Source organism: Salvelinus alpinus, chromosome 7, assembly GCF_045679555.1.
Source record: "Salvelinus alpinus chromosome 7, SLU_Salpinus.1, whole genome shotgun sequence".
Classification (NCBI taxonomy): Eukaryota; Metazoa; Chordata; class Actinopteri; order Salmoniformes; family Salmonidae; genus Salvelinus; species Salvelinus alpinus.
The window spans coordinates 32,209,764-32,235,068 of record NC_092092.1 but is presented as its reverse complement, the minus strand read 5'-3'; the positions used below and the strand labels follow the sequence as shown (position 1 = coordinate 32,235,068).

The window sequence follows — 25,305 nt, the reverse complement described above, 5'->3', positions numbered from 1 at the left end:
GACATGCAGAGATGCGATTCACCACCTGGTTATCAGAGGGGGGAAAGGAGAAGATTAATTGTGTGTCGTCTGCATAGCAATGATAGGAGAGACCATGTGAGGATATGACAGAGCCAAGTGACTTGGTGTATAGCGAGAATAGGAGAGGGCCTAGAACAGAGCCCTGGGGGACACCAGTGGTGAGAGCACGTGGTGCGGAGACAGATTCTCGCCACGCCACCTGGTAGGAGCGACCTGTCAGGTAAGACGCAATCCAAGCGTGGACCTTGCCGGAGATGCCCAGCTCGGAGAGGGTGGAGAGGAGGATCTGATGGTTCACAGTATCAAAGGCAGCCGATAGGTCTAGAAGGATGAGAGCATTATGTTATGTCCTTGATAATGTCCTTGGTTTATCCAGGTGTTGTGGTTGTTTCTGCCCCAGATGCCATGAGTGAGCGAATGTGTTCACAAACTGTGTAGGGCCCTATGAAATCTGTTTTTATTTGTATTTATGTTTTTTTGCCTCATTCTGTTTTTTCCCAAATTCTCAGTTTAGTTTTTTTCAGGTTTTCGATCTCTAAAACACACTTTTTAAATAGAAAAACAAGTAAATTGGATGTTCAAGTCCACAACAATGTTTGAACCACATCAGGAGACTCCTTTTGAGGTCTGGGAAAAATCTAAGAAATGTTGGTTTTGGAGTGCAATTACCCTTTAATTCAAGTGTGCACTAGAGCCCTGCACGGACATGAAATATTAAAGCCTGAGCCCCACCCATGCCCGGAAGGTTCATGGCCCTACCCTACCCAAGCCGATTGCTTCTGCCAAATTTAAGGCCTGGCCCAACCCGACATCAGAAATAACTTCTTTAGTAAAAACATTAGCTGCTCCTCTCTGTGTGTCACCCGCTCCTGGCTCGCAGCTCGCTCATGGTGCTCTGAGTCTGTAAGTATCCATAGCAATGGCTCCGATTAGGCTGCTCTGCTAAATGAAGAGGCACAAAAGAGCAGTTAGCTACTTTTCGTTACTCAGACATAACTCAAGGAACATTATTTTCTGTGAATTAATCTCTCCTGGTTTGGCCGGCTGGGATTTCCTTGTCCTATCTCGCTCTAGCGATTCCTTGTGGCGGGGCGGACGCCTGCAACTGACTTTGGTCGCCAGCTGGACGGTGTTTCCTCCGACACATTGGTGTGGCTGGCTTCCGGGTTAAGTGAGCAGTGTGTCAAGAAAGGTCATGTTTTGGAGGACTCATGGCTCTCGACCTTCGCCTCTCCCGAGTCCGTAGGGGAGTTGCAGTGATGGGACAAGACTGTAACTAGTTTTAAAATAAATAGGAGTATGTGTGTTCAAGTGAACCAAATACATACTCAGGGTCGTGTGTGTGCGTGTGCGTGTGCGTGTGCGTGTGCGTGTGTGTGTGTGTGTGTGTGTGTGTGTGTGTGTGTGTGTGTGTGTGTGTGTGTGTGTGTGTGTGTGTGTGTGTGTGAAAAGGCCTCTTCAGACTCTGAAAGGTTTTCCATCTAATTGACTGGAGCTGGGTTTCGTGGGTTTCGATGACGTGGGTTTCCAAACAGTTTTTCTTGCTGACACAGGGGTGAGAGCAGGGACCCCCCTCCACCTTTCTCCACATCACCCGTCTCCTTTTTCATTAATCCCTCTCTCGCTCTCTCTCACCCCATTAATTTCACCATCTCTCCATCGCCTCTTCCTCTATCTACCTTACCTTCACACTTGGAGTAGATGACAGTCTGTTACTGGTGCATCCCAAATGGCTCTGGTCAAAAGTAGGTCACTACATAGAAAATAGGGTGCCATTTGGTATGTAGCTGTGAGTCTCCTAACAGTTCCTCTCACCCCTCTCCTCAGCCTGGGAAGTCCTGTTAGGTGAAGTGTTGGCTGACCCATGGAAAGATGGATATGCCTTCTCCATCGCCCACCTCACCCCGCCACCGTCCCCAGACACAGGGCTAGCTGCCCTCATGTCACCGTTTGTCCCCCACACTCACCTTGTCGGGGTGTCACCCTACGAGACAGGCTGGGAACCTAGGGGACACAGGGGCTGTGGGAGGAAGGTACTGGGGAGGTCCTAGGGGTACGTGGTGGAGGGCAGGTGGGGGTGTAGGGGAGGGACTTACAGGAGCCTAGGAAATATAGTTCTGGAAGGGGGGTATAGTTTATATGAAGAGTTACTGTGGGTACTGGGGTTGAAATACAAGCTGGTAAAATGTCTTCTTTTTGACTCGCATAGACATTTGTTATACAGTTTATAAACAGTGTTTCCATACAGCTAGTAATTGATTTATCGATAATTTCTTGATTCATCAATCAATCCTTGATTCATACAGTGCATTCAGAAAGTATTCAGACCCCTTCACATTTTTCATATTTTGTTAAGTTGCAACCTTATTATACAAATGATTTTTAAATGATTTTCCCTCAACAATCTACACACAATACCCCATAATGACAAAGCAAAAACAGGTTTTTAGAAATGTTTGCATGTTTATAAAAAAAATATAATAATGGAAATATCACATTTACATAAATATTCAGACCCTTTTCTCAGTACTTTGTTGAAGCACTTTTGGGAGCGATTAAAGCCTCGAGTGTTCTTTGGTATGATGCTATAAGCTTGGCACACCTGTATTTGGGGAGTTTTTCAAATTCTTCTCTGCAGATCCTCTCAAGCTCTGTCAGGTTGGATGTGAGCGTTGCTGCGCAGCTATTTTCAGGTCTCTCCAGAGATCAGGATCTAGTCTGGGCTCTGGCTGGGCCACTCAATGACATTCAGAGACTTGTCCCGAAGCCACTCCTGCGTTGTCTTGGCCATGTGCTTAGGGTCGTTGTCCTGTTGGAAGGTGAACCTTCACCCCAGTCTGAGGTCCTGAGTGCTCTGGAGCAGGTTTTCATCAATGATCTCTCTGTACTTTGTTCAGTTCATCTCCCTCGATCCTGACTAGAATCCCAGTCCCTGCTGCTGAAATGATTCCGCACAGCATGATGCTGCCGCCACCATGCTTCACTGTAGGGAGGGTGTCTGGTTTCCTCCAGACATGACGTTTGGCATTCAGGCCAAAGAGTTCAATCTTGTTTTCATCAGACCAGAGAATCTTGTGTTTGAGTCCTTTAGGTGCCTTTTGGCAAACTCCAAACAGCTGTCATGTGCCTTTTACTGATGAGTGGCTTCCATCTGGCCACTCTACCATAAAGGCCTGATTGGTGAAGTGCAGAGATGGTTGTCCTTCTGGAAAGTTCTCCCATCCCTACAAGGGAACTCTTGAGCTCTGTCTGAGTGACCATTGTCACCTCCCTGACCAAGGCCCTTCTCCCCCGATTGCTCAGTTTAGAGAGTCTTGGTTTAGAGAGTCTTGGTGGCCCCAAACTTCTTCCATTTAAGAATGATGGAGGCCAACTTATATAGACAGGTGTGTGTGCCTTTCCACATCTTGTCCAGTCATTTGATTTGACCACAGGTGGACTCCATTCAAGTTGTAGAAACAGGATGCACCTGAACTCAATTTCGAGTCTCATAGCAAAGGGTCTGAATACTTATGTAAATAATGTATTTCAGTAAAAATATATATATATATATACATTTGCAAAAAATTCTGTTATCGTGTGTAGATTGATGAGGAAAAATATGAATTTAATCCATTTTAGAATAAGGCTGCAACGTAACAAAATTTGGAAAAAGTCAAGGAGTCTGAATCCTTTCCGAACACACTGTATCTCTCCTTTTGTCTCTCAGCGTGTCACCCATTGCTGGTTTCCTGGACGACTATGCTTATGTTATCTGTGGTCTGCTGGACCTGTACGAGGCCACGCTGCAGCCAGAGTGGCTCCGCTGGGGGGAGGAGCTACAGGACCGACAGGACCTCCTCTTCTGGGACGCAGAGGGAGGGGGCTACTACTGCAGTGACCCCACAGATCCCACCGTACTGCTACGACTCAAACAGGGTGAGTTTCTTTCTCAATAATGTTGTGTAGAAAAGTAATGAAGAATGGCTCTTCGATATCACTTTAACTATGATTTATCAATACCCACTCAATATGTCATGTTTGCCAGGAGATGTTTTACTGTCCTGGAGAAGAAAATAAATGTTTGTAAGAGCACCAGGTCTTATGTTCTAAATGGCACAGCTCCAATCTCCAGTAATTGTACACACACACACACAACTTTATTTTCGTAACATTTATGGACTTTAAAAAATAAAATACATTTTTAAATTAATTTTTAGTATTTCTTTGGGGGGGGGTTAATTTTTTGCCTTTTTTTACCTCCCCAATTTCGTGATATCCAATTGGTAGTTACAGTCTTGTCTCATCGCTGCAACTCCCGTACGGACTCGGGAGAGGCGATGGTCGAGAGCCATGCGTCCTCCGAAACACGACCCTGCCAAACCGCACTGTTTCTTGACACACTTCTCTTTTAACCCGGAAGCCAGCCGCACCAATGTGCCGGAGGAAACACCGTACAACTGGCGACAGAAGTCAACGTGCATGCGCCCGCCCCACCACAAGAGGTCGCTAGAGCGTGATGGGACAAGGTCATCCCAGCTGGCCAAACCCCCTCCCCCCTAACCCGGATGCCGCTGGGCCAATTGTGCGCCACTTATAGCTTAAAATAGCATTTGAACAAATTCATGACATGAACAAGTCCTGACTTTTCAAAACAATTCTGGTTTTCCTACCTTGTCAAGACATTCGGGTGAATTGTTAGGACATTGAGGTACTGATACGGTAGGAAAACAAGTGCACATGCACACAAGCAGACAGACAGACAGGCAGACAATAGCACAAACACTAGCACAAACAAACACCACCTTTCTCATACCAAGGTAGAGAAAAAAGTAAAATATAAAGATAAAAAAGCAAAAAAATATGAAATTATTTTTGTTTTAGCCTGTTGACAGATTAAAACTGACTTGTGTGTGCAACTCCACATTTGTATGCGTGTGTGTCGTGTGTGTTTGTGCGTGCGTGCGTGTGTGTGTGTGATTAGACCAGACGTGCGAGGCCTTTTCTCATCTCTGAGGATTGACGGGACCATTATGTTGCTCGCAATGTGTTGAATTCAGCTCCATTAGTGATGCTACACCTCTCTGTCTGTCTGTGTGTGTGTGTGTGTGTGTGTGTGTGTGTGTGTGTGTGTGTGTGTGTGTGTGTGTGTGTGTGTGTGTGTGTGTGTGTGTGTGTGTGTGTGTGTGTGTGTGTGTGTGTGTGTGTGTGTGTGTGTGTGTGTGTGTGTGTGTGTGTGTGTGTGTTTCTGTCACAGGAAGATGGATTGCCCTACAGTCCAGTGCCACTGTGTATTTTACATTCCGACCCAAAGCTGTGTGTGTCTCACCCCGTTCCACCACTCTTTGCTATGTGTGTGTGTGTGTTTCATCTCAATCCACTGTTCCGTGTGTGTATGATTTCTGCCATGGGGCTCAGGGTGAGGAGAGATATGAAAAACTATTTAGTGAACCCTATGTGGTTATGCATGACTGTGTGTGCATAGGCCTCCTGCCTTGGGGATCACAGTATGAAATTAAATGTATAAAATTATTTAGTGGACTATAGCCTCTCGTGTGTGTGTGTTTGTCAGAAGCCATCTCCTATCTGTCTGTCTGAATCAAAAGCGGATGGCTTGTGTCAGTCATCACCATCACCCATCATCCCCCCCACACACACAGACAGACATTCACACACACTCATGTGTTGGTAGACTGCTGAGAGTTAGCTGTGTAGCGTGAGGTCAGAGGTCATGCGAAGTAAGGCTGGGAATTGCAAGGGACCTCATGATACGATATTATCACGAAACTTAGGTGCCGATACGATATGTATTGGGATTCTATACTGTGATTTTATTGCGATTCGATGTTTCAAAAGGAGCCATGAGAAAACGAGTTTTGATCAGTCATGGAAATAAAAGTGCTGAAAACATTGGCTCCATATTTCAAAAGAAGATAGAAAACAAGCTGGTGCTGGTACAGCAAACTACTGCAAAAATGATAATGCAATATTGTTGATACGATGTATCATAAAAAATATTATCCTGATATGTAACTATCATTTTTTTTTTTTTTATCCCCGCCCATCACTAATGAGAAGAGCAGCGCTGTGATCTCATTGGCCACCAAAAGGAGATAAACACCAATCACTTAACAGGACTGAGTCATGAGGTCACCTGTCAGTCATTTCACGTCAACACACACGTCACATCTGACACACATTGATGCACATACATACGCACGCACACATACAGGCACACTACAGGCATAATCAGAACAAATGTTTTCCCCAGCAAACGTATGTAGATGAGCTTTTTCTCTTACAGCAGGAGTCACTTGTCAAAGATATTTCATTTGAAAAAGTTGAAGTTGGCTCTGAGTCTGAATACAAAACAGTACACACTTTTTGATCTTTCACTAACATATGAAATTAGTGTCTTTTATGTCTCTCTGTTTCTCTCAGACCAGGATGGTGCAGAGCCCAGTGGTAACTCTGTGTCTGCCTTGAACCTACTGCGTCTGTCCCACTACACTGGTCGTAAGGACTGGTCACAGCGGTCACAACAGCTACTGGCTGCCTTTTCTGACCGGCTGACCAGAGTCCCCATAGCCCTGCCAGAGATGGTTAGGGGACTGATGGCTAACCACTACACACTCAAACAGGTAACACAAATTGTACGGTCCACACAAACACACACACACGAACTCAAAGTTGCATAGTTTGGAGTGGAACAAACTAAACTTTTATCATACGGCTGGATATTTGTGCTAAAAAAGGAGTTGAAAAAACATTTAGAGAGAAAGAAAAAAGGCAAGAACATTGGAAGTGTTCTGTCCATCATATTTCACCTGCGGAGGAGAAGTCACCGAGGGGGCGGAGATAACAAGCTGTGTGTGTGTGTGTGTGTGTGTATAAGTCAGATAGGGGGCGGATGATAACAAGCTAGGGATCAGATAAGGTTAGCTGAGCCCAGAACACACCTTCTCCTCTCTCGTTACTGCTACAACCACCACTCTGACCTCTAGCTCTACCTCTCTGGATCCTTCTCTCTTTTTCTCTCTCTCTTTTTCTCTTTCTCTCTCTTTTTCTCTTTCTCTCTCTAATCCTCTCTGTTCTATACCTCTATTGCTCGGTCGCTCAGTCTTTCTCTGTCTTAGTATATTTTCTTCATCATTCATTAATTCCTTCTCCCTTTAATGTTCTTTCACTCCTCTCCTCTCTCTCTCTCTCTCTCTCCTCTCACTCTCTCTCTCTCTCCCCTCTCTCCCCTCTCACTCTCTCTCTCCTCTCACTCTCTCTCTCTCCTCTCTCTCCCCTCTCTCCCCTCTCACTCTCTCTCTCTCTCTCTCTCTCTCTCTCTTCCCTTCCTCCCTCCTCCCTCTCTAGATAGTAATCTGTGGCCAGAGGGATGCACCGGACACCTCCAGTCTGCTAGCAACAGTCAACTCTCTGTTCCTTCCACACAAGGTAAGAAATAAGGGCTCAATCCATTATTAGGCCATTTTTTAGCAGCAATCCACCAGTACAGTACATCCTGACCAACCTCTCTTAATTAGGTATTACTAGTTAGTTGTTACTTGTTATAAACCGGGACGTTCAAGCCCTGGATGCTGATTGGCTGAAAGCTGTGGTATATCAGACAATATACCACGGGTATGACACAAAATAGCTTGTTTACTGTTCTAATTACAGTGGTAACCTGTTTATAATAGTAATAAGGCACCTTGGGGTTTTGTGGTATATGGACTGTATCCAAGCACTCCACGTTGTGCATAGGTAAAGCCCTTAGCTGTGGTATATTTGCCATATACCACACCCCCTTGGGCTTTATTGCTTATTTAAATTATTTCTAAGTTATTTTGGAGTGACACATCCTCTTGTCCTTAAGTTTGTCTCATAATGAGTGTTACAGCAATCATACCAAAAGGTCAGGTTGTCAAATTCATCTCTCACACACACACACACACACACACACACACACACACACACACACACACACACACACACAGCAGGGCTGGTTGTGACAGTGCCTGGGGTGTTGGCTAACCTCGTGTTGTTTAAATGTCAGGCACAGTGGCCTCGCTGTATCGCGAGTGATTATTAAGGCCTACATGAATCCTAATGAAACTACTGATTTAGAGAATGACCGATATTGGTTTTTCACATCCGATACCAATTTTTGGAGGTCAAATGGGGAAGAAAATAAAGGGCCTCATTGCCAAAATCCAGAAGTATCCCTTTAATGTATCAATTGCCCGTTACATATCCAGTGCTTGACTTGGGCAGGAGGTCACCGGAGCTGAGTAGCCTACCAGCACCTCAACTTTTCTACTGAGCTCATGTTCCTCATATAGAATATTAGCTCAAAAGTATTGTGGAGCTCTTGCACATATAAACAGTAGCCTACCAGTCCCCAAAATGAATAGGCTACCAGCACCTATTTCAGTCCTAGCTCCTAACTTTATTCATTTCATGTCATTAGGAGTTGTATCAATTTCTTTGTTGTCTTTTCTTTTGTTTGCATGTGAGCATGTCGGGTTTCTCTGTCCTGTCAATGCTGAGGTGATCACGCAACCTCAGCACGGATATAGAATAAGGCTCATTTGGGGATGTTTGATAGCTGAGTATTTCTTGTTGTCTTAACACACCACCACCAATGAGCCAATCCTTTAGCCTGCCTCTTAGAACCACAGTCCTGCTCAGCGGCGGCAATCAGGAATGTTTCACTGGGGGTAGCTGTGAGGTAACTTGGCCATTGCGTAGGGGTAGAGGGATGCAATACCACAGGACCCGTGGGCTCCGACAGAGATCATTGCGGCACAGTCTGCGTTTTTCATTTTTCATGGCTACAAACCCAGACACTTAACTAATGAAAATATTTGTGTGAAGTAAGCGTATAAAGTCCTATATACAACTTAGCAAAACATTGATTTATTGTATATGTATGTAGCCTACCCTACTATGTGAGAGAGATGCATGGAACAATTCCAATGCCTATAATGGCAAATAGAGAAACGTTTCATCTCCTTTCTTTGCCCGGCAAAAATTTGGCCTTAGGTCTGTATAAACACATTACATGTAATTTCTAGCCTATTACATTTTATATGACTGGAAACATCAGCAGAATCTTTTTAATACTACAAAAAATACAGGGTATAGCCTACCACTGACAGTCCACGCACTGCCACTGACAGGTCTGTGGGTTTGTGGTGTGAATGAATAAATTAATGAGTTTCTCTCTGCCTGTTTTTTTGCAATGCAGCAATGTATCCATTTAGCCAGTGTGATCACATCACACCATAGCTACACGTCGCTCTCACCATTCAAACTTCCACAACAGTTCATTGCCAACAGTGTGGCCTATTTTATATCTGTTCAGCAAGCAAGTGGATCGATCGACGCTTCGCTCCTCGAATAGTTCTAAGTTTCAAACTACAGTACCAGTCAAAAGTTTGGACACAACTATTCATTCAATGGTTTTTCTTTATTTTTACTATTTTCTGCATTGTAGGAATAATAGTGAACACATAAACTATGAAATAACACATTTGGAATCATGTATTAACCAAAAAAGTGTTAAACAAATCAAAATATATTTTATATTTTATATTCTTCAAAGTAGCCACCCTTTGCCTTGATGACAGCTTTGCATGCTCTTGGCATTCTCTCAACCAGCTTCATGAGGTAGTCACCTGGAATGCATTTCAATTAACAGGTGGGCCATGTTAATTTGTGGAATTTCTTTCCTCAATGCGTTTGAGCCAATCTGTTGTGTTGTGACATGGTAGGGGTGCTATACGGAAGATAGCCCTATTTGATAAAATACCAAGTCCATATTATGGCAAGAACAGCTCAAATAAGCAAAGAAAATGACAGTCCATCCTTATCATCATCAGTCAATCTGTAAAATTTCAAGTTTTACAGTTTCAAAGAAAGTTTATTTTAAGTGCACAAAAATCATCAAGCGCTATGATGAAACTGGCTCTCATGAGGACCGCGACAGGAAAGGAAGACCAAGAGTTACCTCTTCTGCAGAGGATAAGTTCATTAGAGTTAACTGCACCTCAGATTGCAGCCCAAATAAATGCTTCACAGAGTTCAACTAATAGATACATCTCAACATCAACTGTTCAGAGGAGACTGCATGAATCAGGCCTTCATGGTCGAATTGTTGCAAAGAAACCACTACTTAAGGACACCAATGAGAAGAAGAGACTTGCTTAGGCAAAGAAACACAAGCAATGGACATTAGACCGCTGGAAATCGGTCCTTTGGTCTGATGAGTCCAAATTTTAGATTTTTGGTTCCAACCGCCGTGTCTTTGTGAGACGCAGAGTAGGTGAACGGATGATCTCCGCATGTGTGGTTCCCACCGTGAAGAATGGAGGAGGAGGTGTGAAGTTGTGGGGGTGCATTTCTGGTGACACTGTCTGTGATTTATTTAGAATTCAAGGCACACTTAACCATTATGGCTACCACAGCATTCTGCAGGGATACGCCATCCCATCGGGTTTGCTCTTAGTGGGACTATCATTTGTTTTTCAACAGGACAATGACCCAGGACACACCTCCAGGCTGTGTAAGGGTTATTTGACCTAGAAGGAGAGTGATGGTGCTGCATCCGATGACCTGGCCTCCACAATCTCCCTGACCTCAACCCTATTAAGATGGTTTGGGATGAGTTGAACCGCAGAATGAAGGAAAAGCCAACAAGTGCTCAGCATATGTGGGAACTCCTTTAAGACTGTTGGTGAAGCATTCCAGGTGAAACTAGTTGAGAGAATGCCAAGAGTGTGCAAAGCTGTCATCAAGGCAAAGGGTGACTACTTTGAAGAATCTCAAGTATAAAATATATTTTGACTTGTTTAACACTTTTTTCTCCGTATATGTTATTTCATAGTTTTGATGTCTTCACTATTGTTCTACAATGTAGAAAATAGTAAAAAATAAAGAAAAACCCTTGAATGAGTAGGTGTGTCCAAGTTTTGGACTGGTACTGTATATTGCTGTTCATTGTCTATATATAGCATAGGCGACCTGTTTAAGAGAGAGGTGAGTTGCCAGAGGATATGCATCAATTACAAGAAGGGAGCCGTGAAATATCCGCCAGAGTTTAGGCTACCCTTATCAATAAGTGACTGCACAGATTACAATGTAGGCCTGGTGCCAACGTAACCACCCATTGGTTCTCAAAAATGTGTCACCAGCAGATAGAATATGGACAGGCTGGACATGTGTTTCTATTCTCTAATGGTTGTCAATTTCATCTTCATATACAGTAGCCTAGGCCTATGTCACAGCTGTCTCCATATCTCCCCTTAACTTTCCTTGTCAATTTATATGATGGGCTACGTTGATTTGGCGTTATCCTATAGTGTAGACTAGTTGTTGATATCCTATAGAAAGGATTTGAAGCTAAAGACGAGGTTTTTAATACTTTTTTTTTTTGTTGAGAAAGGAGAAATGTGATTTGAGTAAGATGCGCTGGAGGCGGCTTTGATTAATGGGTCCTTTTAGGTGGGTGGGTGTGCATGTGCAGTATGAGTTTGCTAATTATCTCTGTCCATTCAGAAAGTTTCCTAAAATAAGTCGAGCCTGTCTGGACTTCATCTCTTTAATCAGGTAGAAAGAAAACTGCAGGCAGCAAGCGTCATGATGGTCGGCATGTGCGATTGAGGAATGATGACGTGCCAGTTTTGCATTTTCTCTCTTATTTAATGGGGAGCAAAAAATGAAACATGATTCATCCTGTAGGAATCCTAATATTTTCAGTAGCATATTATTTATTCCAGTAGGCCTAGTATATGATGTTTCTCTCATTACGGCGTCCTCTCTAGCCACTTTTTAACAACATACCCTAATGCCACTGAGAAAGACCGCGGCAATCTATACTTTGCGACCACTGACACTTATGCGCACACACACACACACACACACACACACACACACAACACAATTCTATTATCTTAATTGTGAGGTAGTCTGCTGCTGTTAGCAGTCGTTTGTTTGGAAAGAAAATGCTATAATGCTAATTTATTTAACATTTTAAACATGTACCTTGGTGATATCTCAGTTCAATGGGGTAATGGGAACATGTAGGAGATCACAGCATAGAGATAGACAATACGGATTACCACCAGGACCAGTAATAACCAGTACAAATGAACATGTAGAGAGAATCTCTGCAGCACTGGATAAGCCATGAGTAGAATGATGCCGCACAAGAGAAGAGAGAGAATGTAACAGGACACCGCTGGGATCCATATTCAAATGCACTAGAAGTTCTGGGAGAGAGCGATTTCAACTCTAGCTAAGAGGGTTAGGGATAACGTGGGACCTCGTGATGTTTCTGGGGCTTAAAGTGGAGGGCAAAGAAAGAGGGATAGAAAATAGAAACCCTTGGTTGGGCCGATATCGTCATGAATGGAAGGAGAGATGTTCTCATGTTTAACAAGCCTATATTGAGAGAAAGAAACAGGGTACCACAGACATACATCTCCAGATGTAGACTAAACAGAAAGCCATTAGCAGTACCCTTGGACACACACACACACACCCCAGGAGAGAGAGCCTTGGGCGGGCCGAGAGCTGATAATCTAACAGTGGTTCCCAACCCTTTTCTGAATTTTGTTCTGGCCCAGAGTTCCCCGGAAGTTCCCCCTCGTGCATTTTACCAGTAAGCCTTATGGTCTCATGAGTCTTCTCAAGTACCCCCTATGGATAGGCCAAGTACCCTAGGGGTCCTAGCACCCCTGGTTGGGAACCACTGATTTAATACACTAAAGGCCCCCTGAGTACAATATCGCCCTCTAGAGGGAGAACTACTGTTCCCATAACATCTGATAGGAGAGAGGGAGGGAGAGAGGAAAGGAGGGAGAGAGGAAAGGAGGGAGGGAGGGAGAGGAAAGGAGGGAGAGAGGAAAGGAGGTTGAACAGAGGGAGGATAAGGTGGAGGAGAAAGGGAGAAGAGAGAGTGAAGGACAGATGAGAAGAGAGCGGAGGAAATAAAATGACAAGGGAAGTGTTCTCCACGACACATTAGGCGGAGGGAGAGACGATGCAGTTTAATTCAATTCTAATCATGAAGTCATCTGTCGGTCAGGGCTGAGGCAAGGCAGGGTTAATTGAGGGGAATGAGCTGTGTACAGTTTGATGCATTTTAGCACAAGCACACGTACTTTGTTTATTCCATTTATATTCATTGCTGTAGTCTAGAGGCCTCAAACTCAACTCTGGATCTCGAAGCTAGTTCCAGAGTGTTTTTTCATTGCAACCACCTGGTGTCCCAGGTTTAAAACAATGAATTATCAGGTAGAATAGAAAACCAGCAGGCTCTGGACCTCGTAGCGTAAGAGTTGAATATCCCTGCTCTAGAGTTTAGATGCTCCCCTAACCCCCCCCCCCCCCCATATCAATTAATGCTTCAGGCAATGATGTGTAAAATCGGCCTTGATTGTAATTGCTGTGTGCTAAATGTTGGTAGATGTTCTGTTAACGGCCAATATGGGTTGATCATCAGGGTTGCTTGTGCCTAACCTTTTTCTCACATAGGTTTTACGACGGTTACAAGTAAACACACATCACCTTTTAACAAGTACCCAATCTCTGTTACACACGCCCTTTCGCTCTGGATCTCTTTCCTTTTCTCGCTCTTTCTTCTTTAGTCTAAAAATCACCTTCCTTTTCACACCCTCTCTTTCTATCATAAGGAAATAGGGATTAGCAGTATTTTCCACTAGTGCCGGCTGTCGGCTATACAGCCGATTACAGAGTGTTTTTCAGCCGGGTACTTTTTCTGCTGAGCCCATTCCTGCTAGAATGCTGGAATATGCATATCGTTCAATCTATTGATAGGACAGGCGCCTGTCAGTCATAAAGTGAGCGATGACCGGGAAACACTGATGGTTTGACCGTCTGCTGTCAGTCCCGCCTCTCGGTACCTGGGTGTGGTTGCAGCTGTGGTCAAATTTCTACACGGAGGAAGAGCGCATGAATTTGCACGTCCCGTATAATGTGTTAATGATGAGTTGAAATCCACATAGCCTATTGTTTTCTGGCACGTTCATTTATTTTATTTTACGCGTTGGGTCCGACATTAACGATGGCTCGCTGGCCCGGGGCCACTAAATCATGTTGGGCCAGTGGAACTCGTCAGTCACTGGCCCTGAAGAGGGCCAGTAACTTTTCAGTGCCTTTTTGCATTCCAGTTCAACATTTACCTGCTCTGTCGCGGTCTACCATTGAAGACACACAAACGCGCTCCAGCAGGTATATCTCTCTGGTCACCCCCAAAACCAATTCTTCCTTTGGCCGCCTCTCCTTCCAGTTCTCTGCTGCCAATGACTGGAACGAACTACAAAAATCTCTGAAACTGGAAACACTTATCTCCCTCACTAGCTTTAAGCACCAGCTGTCAGAGCAGCTCATAGATTACTGCACCTGTACATAGCCCATCTATAATTTAGCCCAAACAACTACCTCTTTACCTACTGTATTTATTTATTTTGCTCCTTTGCACCCCATTATTTCTATCTCTACTTTACACTTTCTTCCACTGCAAACCAACCATTCCAGTGTTTTATTTTACTTGCTATATTGTATTTACTTCGCCACCTTGGCCCTTTTTATATTTTTATTTATTTATATATATATTTTGTTTGCCTTCACCTCCCTTATCTCACCTCACTTGCTCACATTGTATATAGACTTATTTTTCACTGTATTATTGACTGTATGTTTGTTTTACTCCATGTGTAACTATGTGTTGTTGTATGTGTCGAACTGCTTTGCTCTATCTTGGCCAGGTCGCAATTGTAAATGAGAACGTGTTCTCAATTTGCCTACCTGGTTAAATAAAGGTGAAATAAATAAATAAAATAAATAAATAAAGACTACATGCGTAAATGTCATGCTATTTGTATTTGAGAAATCTGATTGGCTGTTCATTCAAGCGCCACCACGCAACTTCTCAAGCAGTACTGATGTCTCACTGAGCGTATTTTAGGGAACGTTAGGGAAAGTGATTTGCAAAAGTTAACCTCCAATAGTGAACATACTAGCAATATGCTAGCTTCTGTTGATAGTCTGCAAAAAGAACGCTTCAAAACAACACTGGGCATTCCTCTTGGCTAGCCTGCTGTAACCATGTAATTTTTCTTTTGGTATATTTTTCATGGTTTGGGCTAGGGCCCTTAGTTCCAGTGAAGGCAAATCTTAACAGTACGCTACTGTAACAGTATAACTTTATGCTGTCCCCTCGCCCCGACCCGGGCGCGAACCAGGGACCCTCTGCACACATCAACAACAGTTACCCACGAAGCGTCGTTACCCATCGCTCCACAAAGGCCACGGCACTTGCAGAGCAAGGGGAACCACTACTTCAAGGTCTCAAAGCGAGTGATGTAACCGATTTGAAACGCTATTAGCGCGCACCACCGCTAACTAGCTAGCCATTTCACATCCGTTACACTACAGCATACAATGCCATTCTAGACGATTCTGTGCTTCTAACTTCGTGGCAACAGTTTGGAGAAGACCCTTTCCTGTTTCAGCATGACCATGCCCCCGTGCACAAAGCGAGGTGCATACAGAAATGGTTTGTTGAGATTGGTATGGTAGAACTTAACTGTCCTGCACAGAGTCCTGACCTCAACCCCATCAAACACCTTGAGGATGTATTGGAACGGCGACTGCGAGCCAGGCCTAAGCGCCCAACATAAGTGCCGAACCTCTCTAATGTTCCTGTGGATGTATGGAAGCATTTACCCGCAGTAATGCTCCAACATCTAGTGGAAAGCCTTCCCAGAAGAGTGAGGCTCTTATAGCAGCAAACGGGGAACCAACTCCATGATTAATGCCCATGAAAACAAAACAGGAATAGCTTATTTACATAAGTATTCAGACCTTTTGCTATGAGACTTGAAATTGACCTCAGGTGCATCCTGGTTCCATTGATCAAGAAAGCAAAGCAGACCTGAGCTTATAAATTACAATTATTTTTCAAAAAGATGATGATGTCTGGGGAGAGGGTAGACCTCTTTGCAGTCACTATGTCCCCTGCCGTGGAGAACACCCTCTCGCTAGGAACTGAAGTGTCAGGCACAGCTGGGTAGCTTCTAGCCATCATGGCAATGTGAGGGTATTTGCACTCATTGCTTTTCCACCAGTGGATCACCATCCACTGGAATGCCACTTGCTGCCTTGTAGGATGCCACCTCTTTGATGGTGTTTGCAAACGTCTTGCCTGTGTCCTTGCTCGCAAAGGTCTCCCCGAAAAGCTCCTTCATGGCTGAATTATTTTGTGGAGGAGATGCCTCTGAGTCTGCTCCTGTCGGCTCTGTGGCTTGACCCTGCAGAAAAAAATTACTTGATTTTTAAAAAACTAATTATTTATTTTCATATTTCATAGAACTATAATTGTGGCAATAACATTTAATAAAAGTCATTATTATTCCAAGTAAAAAATGGATGATTCTAATAGCAATAGCATTGACTAAGATTAGACTGCACTATATTTATTATTTAAGTAATTCACTATTTTTTTCTTATTTTCTTTTACCTCTTCAGTGGCCACAATCTCAGTGGTGAGATCACTGTATGTCCTCTGGGGCAGGGCAGGGTCTAGGTGAGACAGGGACTTGAACCTTGGATCCAGTGCAGTAGCTCTATGAAGGTAGTCCTGTACATTAGGGGGGTATCTGGGGTTCAGGTCCTCTCTAATGGCAGCCTTGACATCTCTAGTGATGGTGCTGTCTTCCTATCTTGGGGCCATGGATTGTAGAATCCTTGTTTTCAGAGGTAGGATCATGGACACAGACAGTGCAGTTTCAGTGCTCAATAGGGTTGTAACTGTTTTGAGGGGTTTGAGCACCTGGAGGACCTCTGCCACTTTCACATCATCATCAGACAAGGTGACGATGTCTTTATTGTTTTTCAGGGTCTTGTCTGTCAGTGCAGAGTATACAGCTGCCTGCTGCTCAAGATGGTGCTCCAACATGTCATAAGTGGAGTTCCATCTTGTTGTGACATGGTGTATGAGCTTGTGGGTCGGTAGCTGTAACATTTCCTGCTTGGTCTTAAGCACATGAGTGGCTGTTGTGCTTCGGTGGACAAAGGAAACCACCTTCCTGATCCTCTCAAGGAGGCAGTCCATCTGGTTCACTGAGATTCCCCTTTGGGATGCTACATTGATCACATGTGCAAAGCAAGCTATCTGTGGCCCCAGTCCAGCCTCTATCACTGCATTTACTTGGTTCTTGGCATTATCTGTGGTGGTGGGATATTGCTATTTGGCCTCTCTAGCTTCCACTCTGCTCCTAGCAGTACCTGCCCCAGATTTGTGCCTGTGTCACTCTCATAGAGGGGGCGTGTCTGTAGCACCGGACTTCACATCTCCCACTCCTCTGGTGTAGTGAGCAGTCACATTCACGTAGCTTTCTGTTGCCCTGGAGGTCCAGCCGTCTGTGGTAAGGGCAACAGAGAATGTCTTGGATAATTCGTCGACAGTTTGGATATTTTCCTGTTCATAAAGATCTGGCACGATATCACATCAAAGTTTAATTGTCATGTGTGCAGAATACAACAGGTGTAGACCTTACAGTGAGATGCTTACTTACAGGCTCTAACCAATAGTGCAAAAAAGGTATTAGGTGAACAATAGGTAGGTAAAGAAATAAAACAACACTAAAAAGACAAGCTATATACAGTAGTGAGGCTATAAAAGTAGCGAGGCTACTTACAGACACTGGTTAGTCAGGCTGATTTAAGGTAGTATGTACATGTAGATATGGTTAAAGTGACTATGCATATATGATGAACAGAGAGTAGCAGTAGCGTAAAGAGGTGGTGGTGGGTGGCGGGACACAATGCAGATAGCCCGGTTAGCCAATGTGCGGGAGCACTGGTTGGTTGGCCCAATTGAGGTAGTATGTACATGAATGTATAGTTAAAGTGACTATGCATATATGATAAACGGAGAGTAGCAGCAGCGTAAAAGAGGGGTTGGGGGAAGGGGGCACACAATGCAAATAGTCCGGGTAGCCATTTGATTATCTGTTCAGGAGTCTTATGGCTTGGGGGTAAACACTGTTGAGAAGGCTTTTTAGCCTAGACTTGGCACTCCAGTACCGCTTGCCATGCGGTAGTAGAGAGAACAGTCTATGACTGGGGTCTTTGACAATGTTTTTGGGCCTTTCTCTGACACCGCCTGGTGTAGAGGTCCTGGATGGCAGGCAGCTTAGCCCCAGTGATGTACTGGGCCATACGCACTACCCTCTGTAGTGCCTTGCGGTCAGAGGCCGAGCAATTGCCGTACCAGGCAGTGATGCAACCAGTCAGGATGCTCTCGATGTTGCAGCTGTAGAACCTTTTGAGGATCTCAGGACCCGTGCTAAATCTTTTTCGTTTCCTGAGGGGGAATAGGCTTGTTGTGCCCTCTTCACGACTGTCTTGGTGTGTTTGGACCATTCTAGTTTGTTGTTGATGTGGACACCAAGGAACTTGAAGCTCTCAACCTGCTCCACTACAGCCCCGTCGATGAGAGTGGGGGCGTGCTCGGTCCATCTTCATACTGAAGTGGGGGCGTGCTCGGTCCATCTTCATACTGAAGTGGGGGCGTGCTCGGTCCATCTTCATACTGAAGTGGGGGGTGCTCGGTCCATCTTCATACTGAAGTGGGGGCGTGCTCGGTCCATCTTCATACTGAAGTGGGGGCGTGCTCGGTCCATCTTCATACTGAAGTGGGTGCGCCAGGGGATTTCGTAGCGTGGCTCAAGCACTTTCACCATATTTTTAAACTCTTTGTTTTCCACAACAGAGTATGACCTCATGTCTGCCGAGATAAACATCCCAATAGATTTGGTGATGGCTTCAGCCTGGTCTGACTGTCGCGGTGAGAAGTTGTCTCTTGGCTGAGTTGGCTCCCGTCACTGACACACCAGGGTGATGACGCTTTAAATGTGTGGCCACGCTCAATGTATTTCCATGATCATACGGCTTTCTTGTGGCACAACGCTTACACGCCGTAATGGTGTTGTCCACCACCCTTCATCCGCCATCATATTTGACAGGGAAGCCAAAATGCTCCCATACATGAGACTTAAATGAAGCGGGAGGCTTTTCCAGTTCTTCAGCTCCTCCGCCAGCCATGGCTGTCACTGCTCTTTTTTCTTCTTTGCTTTTTGCAACGCGAGCATCCAGGATTGATTCGTTGGGATTCAACATGACCCGTTCACGTGAACAGTACACACAACTGCTTTTTTTTAAATGATCAAATCAACCTTCAGGCTTCAGAGTAAAACACAGCATCTGTCTTGTCTTTATCTTTTCACTGCAGCTCTGCATCGAGATGTAGGGAATTATTACTTTAAAAAGTAACAGCGGCAGTTAAACTGTATTTCACACTATGATGGTTAAACTTTGCAATTGATCTGCGGTTACATGCGTGTCGAACCGTGGGGGGTGATCCGTACGGGTCACAGATCAGCTACGGTCCGTTACACCTCTACTGTCTAACAATGATGAACAACCAACTTGACGGAGCTTGAAGAGTTTAAAAAAGAATAATGAGCAGATATTGTATAATCCAGGTGTACAAATCTCTTAGAGACGTACCCAAAAAAGACACAGCTGTAATCGCTGCCAACTGCGGTCCGTTACACCACTATTGTCTAACAATGATGAACAACCAACTTGACAGAGCTTTAAGAGTATAGAAAATAATAATGGGCAATTACATGTATTGACTCAGGGGGTTGAATATTTATTTAATCAAGATTAGATAAATATTCAACCCCTTGAGTCAATACATGTTGGAATCACCTTTGGCTGCGATTACAGCTGTGTCTTTCTGGGTAAGTCTCTAAGAGATTTGTACACCTGGATTGTACAATATTTGCTCATTATTCTTTTTTAAACTCTTCAAGCTCCGTCAAGTTGGTTGTTCATCATTGTTAGACAGTAGAGGTGTAACGGACCGTAGTTGATCCGTACGGATCACCCCCCGCGGTTCGACACGCATGTGAAGCGCGGATCAATTGCCAAGTTCAACCAAAGTGTTGACAGTGGAGTAGTCAAATGCTGCTGTCTGTGTAGCAAAGCCCATGTTTAACACCTGCTTCATTCTTCAATCATACCTGGATTGTAGATAGCTGAAAAAATGCCTCTTAAAAGAAAGCTTGAAGCCTAAAGGCCCAGACAGTCGAAATGAAGTTTTCCCTGTGTTTTTCTATAATATTGGACAACAGCTGATGAAACTAACACTGTACAAGTGTGAACACATTTGATCAGTGTTATTTCCTGATAGTTGCTGTTTGAAAATACAATCTAGCATTAGAATGTACCAGAGTCCACCAAAAGAGAGCATGTTCAGCAAAACATATATTTGAACACCTCCCAGACCAGGGGAGCCTGGCTGGCTACTTTGTCTTGTGGAAAACATCTCAGTTAGACTGTATGTACCTCCACTTTAAACTATACCTTTTCTGGGAAGACTGCCTGCACTAGTACTGTCTGCAGAACACCATTAGACCCAGAGAAGAGCATGAGAAAGGTTACTCTGGGTTGTTTCCTAGGGAGTGTACTAAGTAGTGCAGCAGGCAGGGGATCGGGTATGTGGAGGGGTAGTTAGGGCCCTTACATGTCTGTGGCAGGTGTTGAAGGGGCCCTTGGGGTACTTGTATTTGGGAGGGTTGTTGGGGGTGGTATTTGGGCGAGTCTGGGGGTTCCTTTCAGGGGATTTGGGAAGGAGGGAAACAGGGGTAAGAAAGGCCACGAGCGGAATGGAGATAAGGGGAATGGAGAGATGAAACAGGAGAAGACTGTAGAGAAGATGAGAAGGCAAAATAAGGAGAGGACTCAGGAGGGGAAACAGAAAGAGAGGGATGAGAAGAGGACAGAGGTTTGTGGCCTCTAACAGCCAGGCCTTTAGAATGGTCTGTAATAAACGCTGGAGACAAATGACTTCTCTAACAAGACCTCTGAGACGCCAACAGAGTAAGGGGGAGGGAAGGAGGGGGAGAGATAAAGGGGGGAAATAGAGGGAATTAGTAAGATGAAGGGATGGGGGGGAAAGAGGGAGCAGGAGAGCTGAGAGAGGAGAGAGGAGGAGAGAGGAGGCGAGAGGAGCAGTGGTAACAACCCTGCTGTCGACACAGAGGATTACAGCAGATTTAACCAGCATAGAACAGTATGCCACCTTACACACTACTGCTTCCCTCTCTTTTAGCAACTCCCTTCACTTATTCCCGCTTTTCTCTCATTCGCTCTTCTCCCTTACATTCTCTCCTCCTTTTTCTATTATCCTCCATCCTCCCTTCCCTCTTCCCCTCATGTCCTTTTCTGAGCTGTAGGTGTTCTCGGAGCTACCCAGCATGCAACAGCTTGACTCGTCCCCCACCTGCTCTCCTCCCTTCTTTCCTCTCCTCCTCCTGTCGTCCAGTTCTGTCGGGGGTTCTCATCGCCCACTCAAAGAGTGCGTGTGTGTGTGTTGGCCATTGTATTGCACTCTGTTAATCGCCTGCTGAGCCTATCGACCAGTCAGAGGCCAGACCATAGTTTGATTGACAGCTCTAGACATTCTAGCAGACGGATTCCATCTCAGGGAGCTGTCTGCAGCCTTCCCACATCTCCATTTCTCCTTCCTTCACGATTACACTCCAATCAACTCCTATCATCATCACTCTATCGTCACGTCTCCATCCATCTGTCCCTCACCTTCTCGTCTCCCGTAGGGAGAAGAAAGAGGGAGAAGTTGGGATGGATGAAGGGTGGGAGGGATGAGTGTGCATATGTGAAGTTTGCGAACTCAGTGTTTAAACTCCGATCAGTCTCTGTCAATATGACTCCAGTTCTAGTCCACGTCAGATCCTCTCTAGCCGTCTCTCTCCGTGGTTTCGTCTCCTGTTGTCTGTCACTCCTCAACAAGGCTCTTATCCACACTGCAACTGTGTAAATAATACCCACGGCACACTGATAAGACACACACACACCCTAGAGAATCAGGAATATGTAGCCAATCGCGTTTGTGCGTCGGAACAATACAGAGTGGGGATGTTGACTGATTGTAGAGGCTGATACACGCGTGCGCACTTTGGAACAATAGGGAGTGCAGATGTTTGTGGTGACTGATACACACACTCACTTAGGCAGCTAGTCAATTGCGCCGAGCAAGCATCCTCTCCCACACTCTCCAGTTCCAGTGGACAAATCGTATTAATGGATTAAATCGGGGTTTCCCAAACTCGATCCTAGCCTCTGCACTACCCAGCTGATTCAAATAACCAACTCATTATCACACTTTGATTATTTGAATCAGATGCGTAGTGCTAGGACAAAAAACAAAATGTGCAGGACCGAGTTTGGGAAAGCATGGATTAAATAGCTTAATGCCATTGATTGGCCAGCGGGTCCGGACAAGACCGGTAGGCCCTGGGCGGCTTTCACCACTCAGTGTCCAGCTACTAATTCAACACTCTAATTTAGTGTGTACCTAATCTCGTCCACTACAAGCTCTCTCTCGGGTCGAAACGTCTGGTTTCACAGTTCCTCGGAACGAGACTTGACTGGAGGTGTGAGGCAGGAGCGGCTGAAACAACCACTGGTTTGAATTGGCTGATCTCTGTCAATTACCACCTAGCATAGCCCTTACAAACTCGCCCCTACAAAAAACAAACAAAAAAAGTACAAGTCTTTAGAAATAGTTTTCACAGATAAACGTTATATGCGGCTCCCCCCCAAAAAAGAATACGGTCAATGTGGTAGGACGTTTATTTTGATTGGCTGATTTTCTGCATTTTTAACAGTCCCACCAATACAGCTGTAGCGGGCTCTCTCCCTGTCCCGCCTCCATTTTAACCACACCCCTTTTCAAGTCCCACTTTGATGCGCAGTGTTACCAGGCTCTATGTGCCACCAATTAGTGTGTACTCAGTTCCAAATCGTCCCGAGCATAAGACCGCCCTCGCAGCCTCTTCAGTCCTACACATACTCATTTTCAGTCTAGTGTGAAAGCAGTAGGTTGACACAATCTGATCTTTTGGTCATTGTTGAGCTGTGGGTGATAACGCTAGTGGGACGTAGGTGGAATGAACTGGGACTTTTTAAACGGACTAATGTCCCAGTGGTATTTCAGCATTTAGAGAGAATAATAATTCCTCGTCAAGTGGCGTTATTTATTAGGAATAATCTCTTTTGACATTTAAATATGAGCGTCAGTCTTAATGATATCTTTTTATCGACGCTTAACTTCGTCACAAGTCGTTTTTTTTTCGTCACAAGCCGTGTGATTTAGACGGTCTGTAGACTTGCTGATTGAACTCCTCATTCACTCTGACAATATCCAGACCCCATGTCCACAACTATACCTCTCCCTCGGTCTCTCGCCTGGTCTCTCTCCCTCGTCCTCTCACCCTCTCCCTCGGTCTCTCGCCTGGTCTCTCTCCCTCGTCCTCTCACCCTCTCTCTCGGTCTCTCGCCTGGTCTCTCTCCCTCGTCCTCTCACCCTCTCCCTCGGTCTCTCGCCTGGTCTCTCTCCCTCGTCCTCTCACCCTCTCCCTCGGTCTCTCGCCTGGTCTCTCGCCCTCGTCCTCTCACCCTCTCTCTCGTTAAATATTACATGAACAAATGTATCTCGCGGTGATGTGAGCGGCTGACTGCATGTGTGTTTTGCATGTGTGCCCGCTCTGTTCGCCACACACGTCAGAGCGGTGTCTGTGTTGCCTGTGGGGATGTCCAGATGCCAGGTTGTTTCAGTGACTGAACAGGTCCTCAACTCTGTGTGAGTGAGTGGGTGTAAGTGAGTGAGTGAGTGAGTGAGTGAGAGAGAGAGAGAGAGAGTGAGAGTGAGAGTGAGAGAGAGAGAGAGAGAGAGAGAGAGAGAGAGAGAGAGAGAGAGAGAGAGAGAGAGAGAGAGAGAGAGAGAGAGAGAGAGAGAGAGAGAGAGAGAGAGAGAGAGAGAGAGAGAGAGAGAGAGAGAGAGAGAGAGTACATCTCTTCATGCATGGCTGCACAAAGCCCAGGATTTCAGAGCTGTTATGCTCATCACTCTTCCTCAGGTGTGTCAGAATTCGGGAGCTCATGAAGTGTGTGTGTGTGTGTGTGTGTGTGTGTGTGTGTCAGCAGGCAGTGGGCTCCTGTGTATATGTCTGTTTATTAGTGGCAGTGCAGGTAGGCTACACTATGTTAGTTGTATTACTCTCTGTGTCATAAGCCTGGGCCATCTGTTCTCTAGCGCGCGCACACACACACACGCACACAGGTGGGACAGCTCATAATATCGCTGCACTGTTTAAACTTCATGGAAGAAGTGGAGTTTGGCACAAATGCAACGCAGCGGTGTACGTGCCTGCGGTAGCAGGGTCAGTCAGAGTGTGAGGGGACGAAGCCTGTGGGAGTTTAGCAATGCTGTTGTGTGCAGCCAACTGTGCCATCTGTGCTAACGAACTACAGACTCACTCACCTAGAACACTAACACACACACACACAGACAGACTACGAATCCAACTATACACACACTCTCACATAGAGCCTTTGCTATGTATTGTCCCCAGGTGTATGACATGTTGTGCTGGATACAGATAGAAACATAACCTCCATAGGGAGGTTACTTACAAGTATGTATGCTATCTGACAAGTGACAGATAAGAAAGAAAGAGACCGAGAGAGAATAAGAGTGAGGAAGAGAGAAAGAAAGAAAAGAGGTGGGAGTGGAACAGAGAGAAAGAAAGAAGGAAAGGAGGGGAAGAAAGAGACTGAATGAGAGAGAGGAAGAGCCGAGTCCAGTAGAAGGGTTCAGCAGGCCGGGGAAATCCTTCGTTGGTCTCCATGGCAACAGTCGTGCTGTTCTGCCCACATTCCATCACACTTCTCGCCAGTGTTCCCCGAAGATAAATAAAATCAAACATATTTTGGTGTTATGCCAAACAAAAGCTCTTTCTCTCGCTCTGTAAATATAGTTTCCTGCCACGTCTCAGTATTAAAGCCCACTGCTCACTAAACCTGGGGCCTTGTTCCAAGTTCACTACTAGCCCCTACTCCCGAGTTACTTCACCCAGATCTGAGAGGATAAGCACTGAGAAGGACATTTTACTTAGAGGGAGAGTTAATTACAACATTTCTAATATCCATCCAGTCCTGTCAGATCTATGAAGTGCCAAGAGGTTAGGGGCTAGGGACTAGCAGTTGAAATGGAACCAGCCCATTAGTGACATGACAGCAACAAGACACTCGATCCATGTAGATAAACTAGAGACCGACCGCAATTCCTCAGGTGAAAGGTCAGCAGCGGGTCACCCTCTCTCTCCTCCTCTTCTCATGAGTCCTCCTGTTCTC

General features: G+C 45.1%; 1 protein-coding gene across 2 annotated transcripts in view; it reads left to right on the top strand.

Moving 5' to 3' along the window:
- The window catches only part of spata20 (spermatogenesis associated 20), a 64,060-nt gene that overhangs the window by 17,717 nt on the left and 21,038 nt on the right, over positions 1-25,305 (top strand). For both annotated transcript variants that reach the window (XM_071409879.1, XM_071409880.1), the window contains 3 exons: positions 3,731-3,939; positions 6,442-6,641; positions 7,366-7,446. In XM_071409879.1, coding sequence (XP_071265980.1) covers positions 3,731-3,939; positions 6,442-6,641; positions 7,366-7,446 — 490 coding nt within the window. The remainder of the gene's footprint in view (positions 1-3,730; positions 3,940-6,441; positions 6,642-7,365; positions 7,447-25,305) is intronic.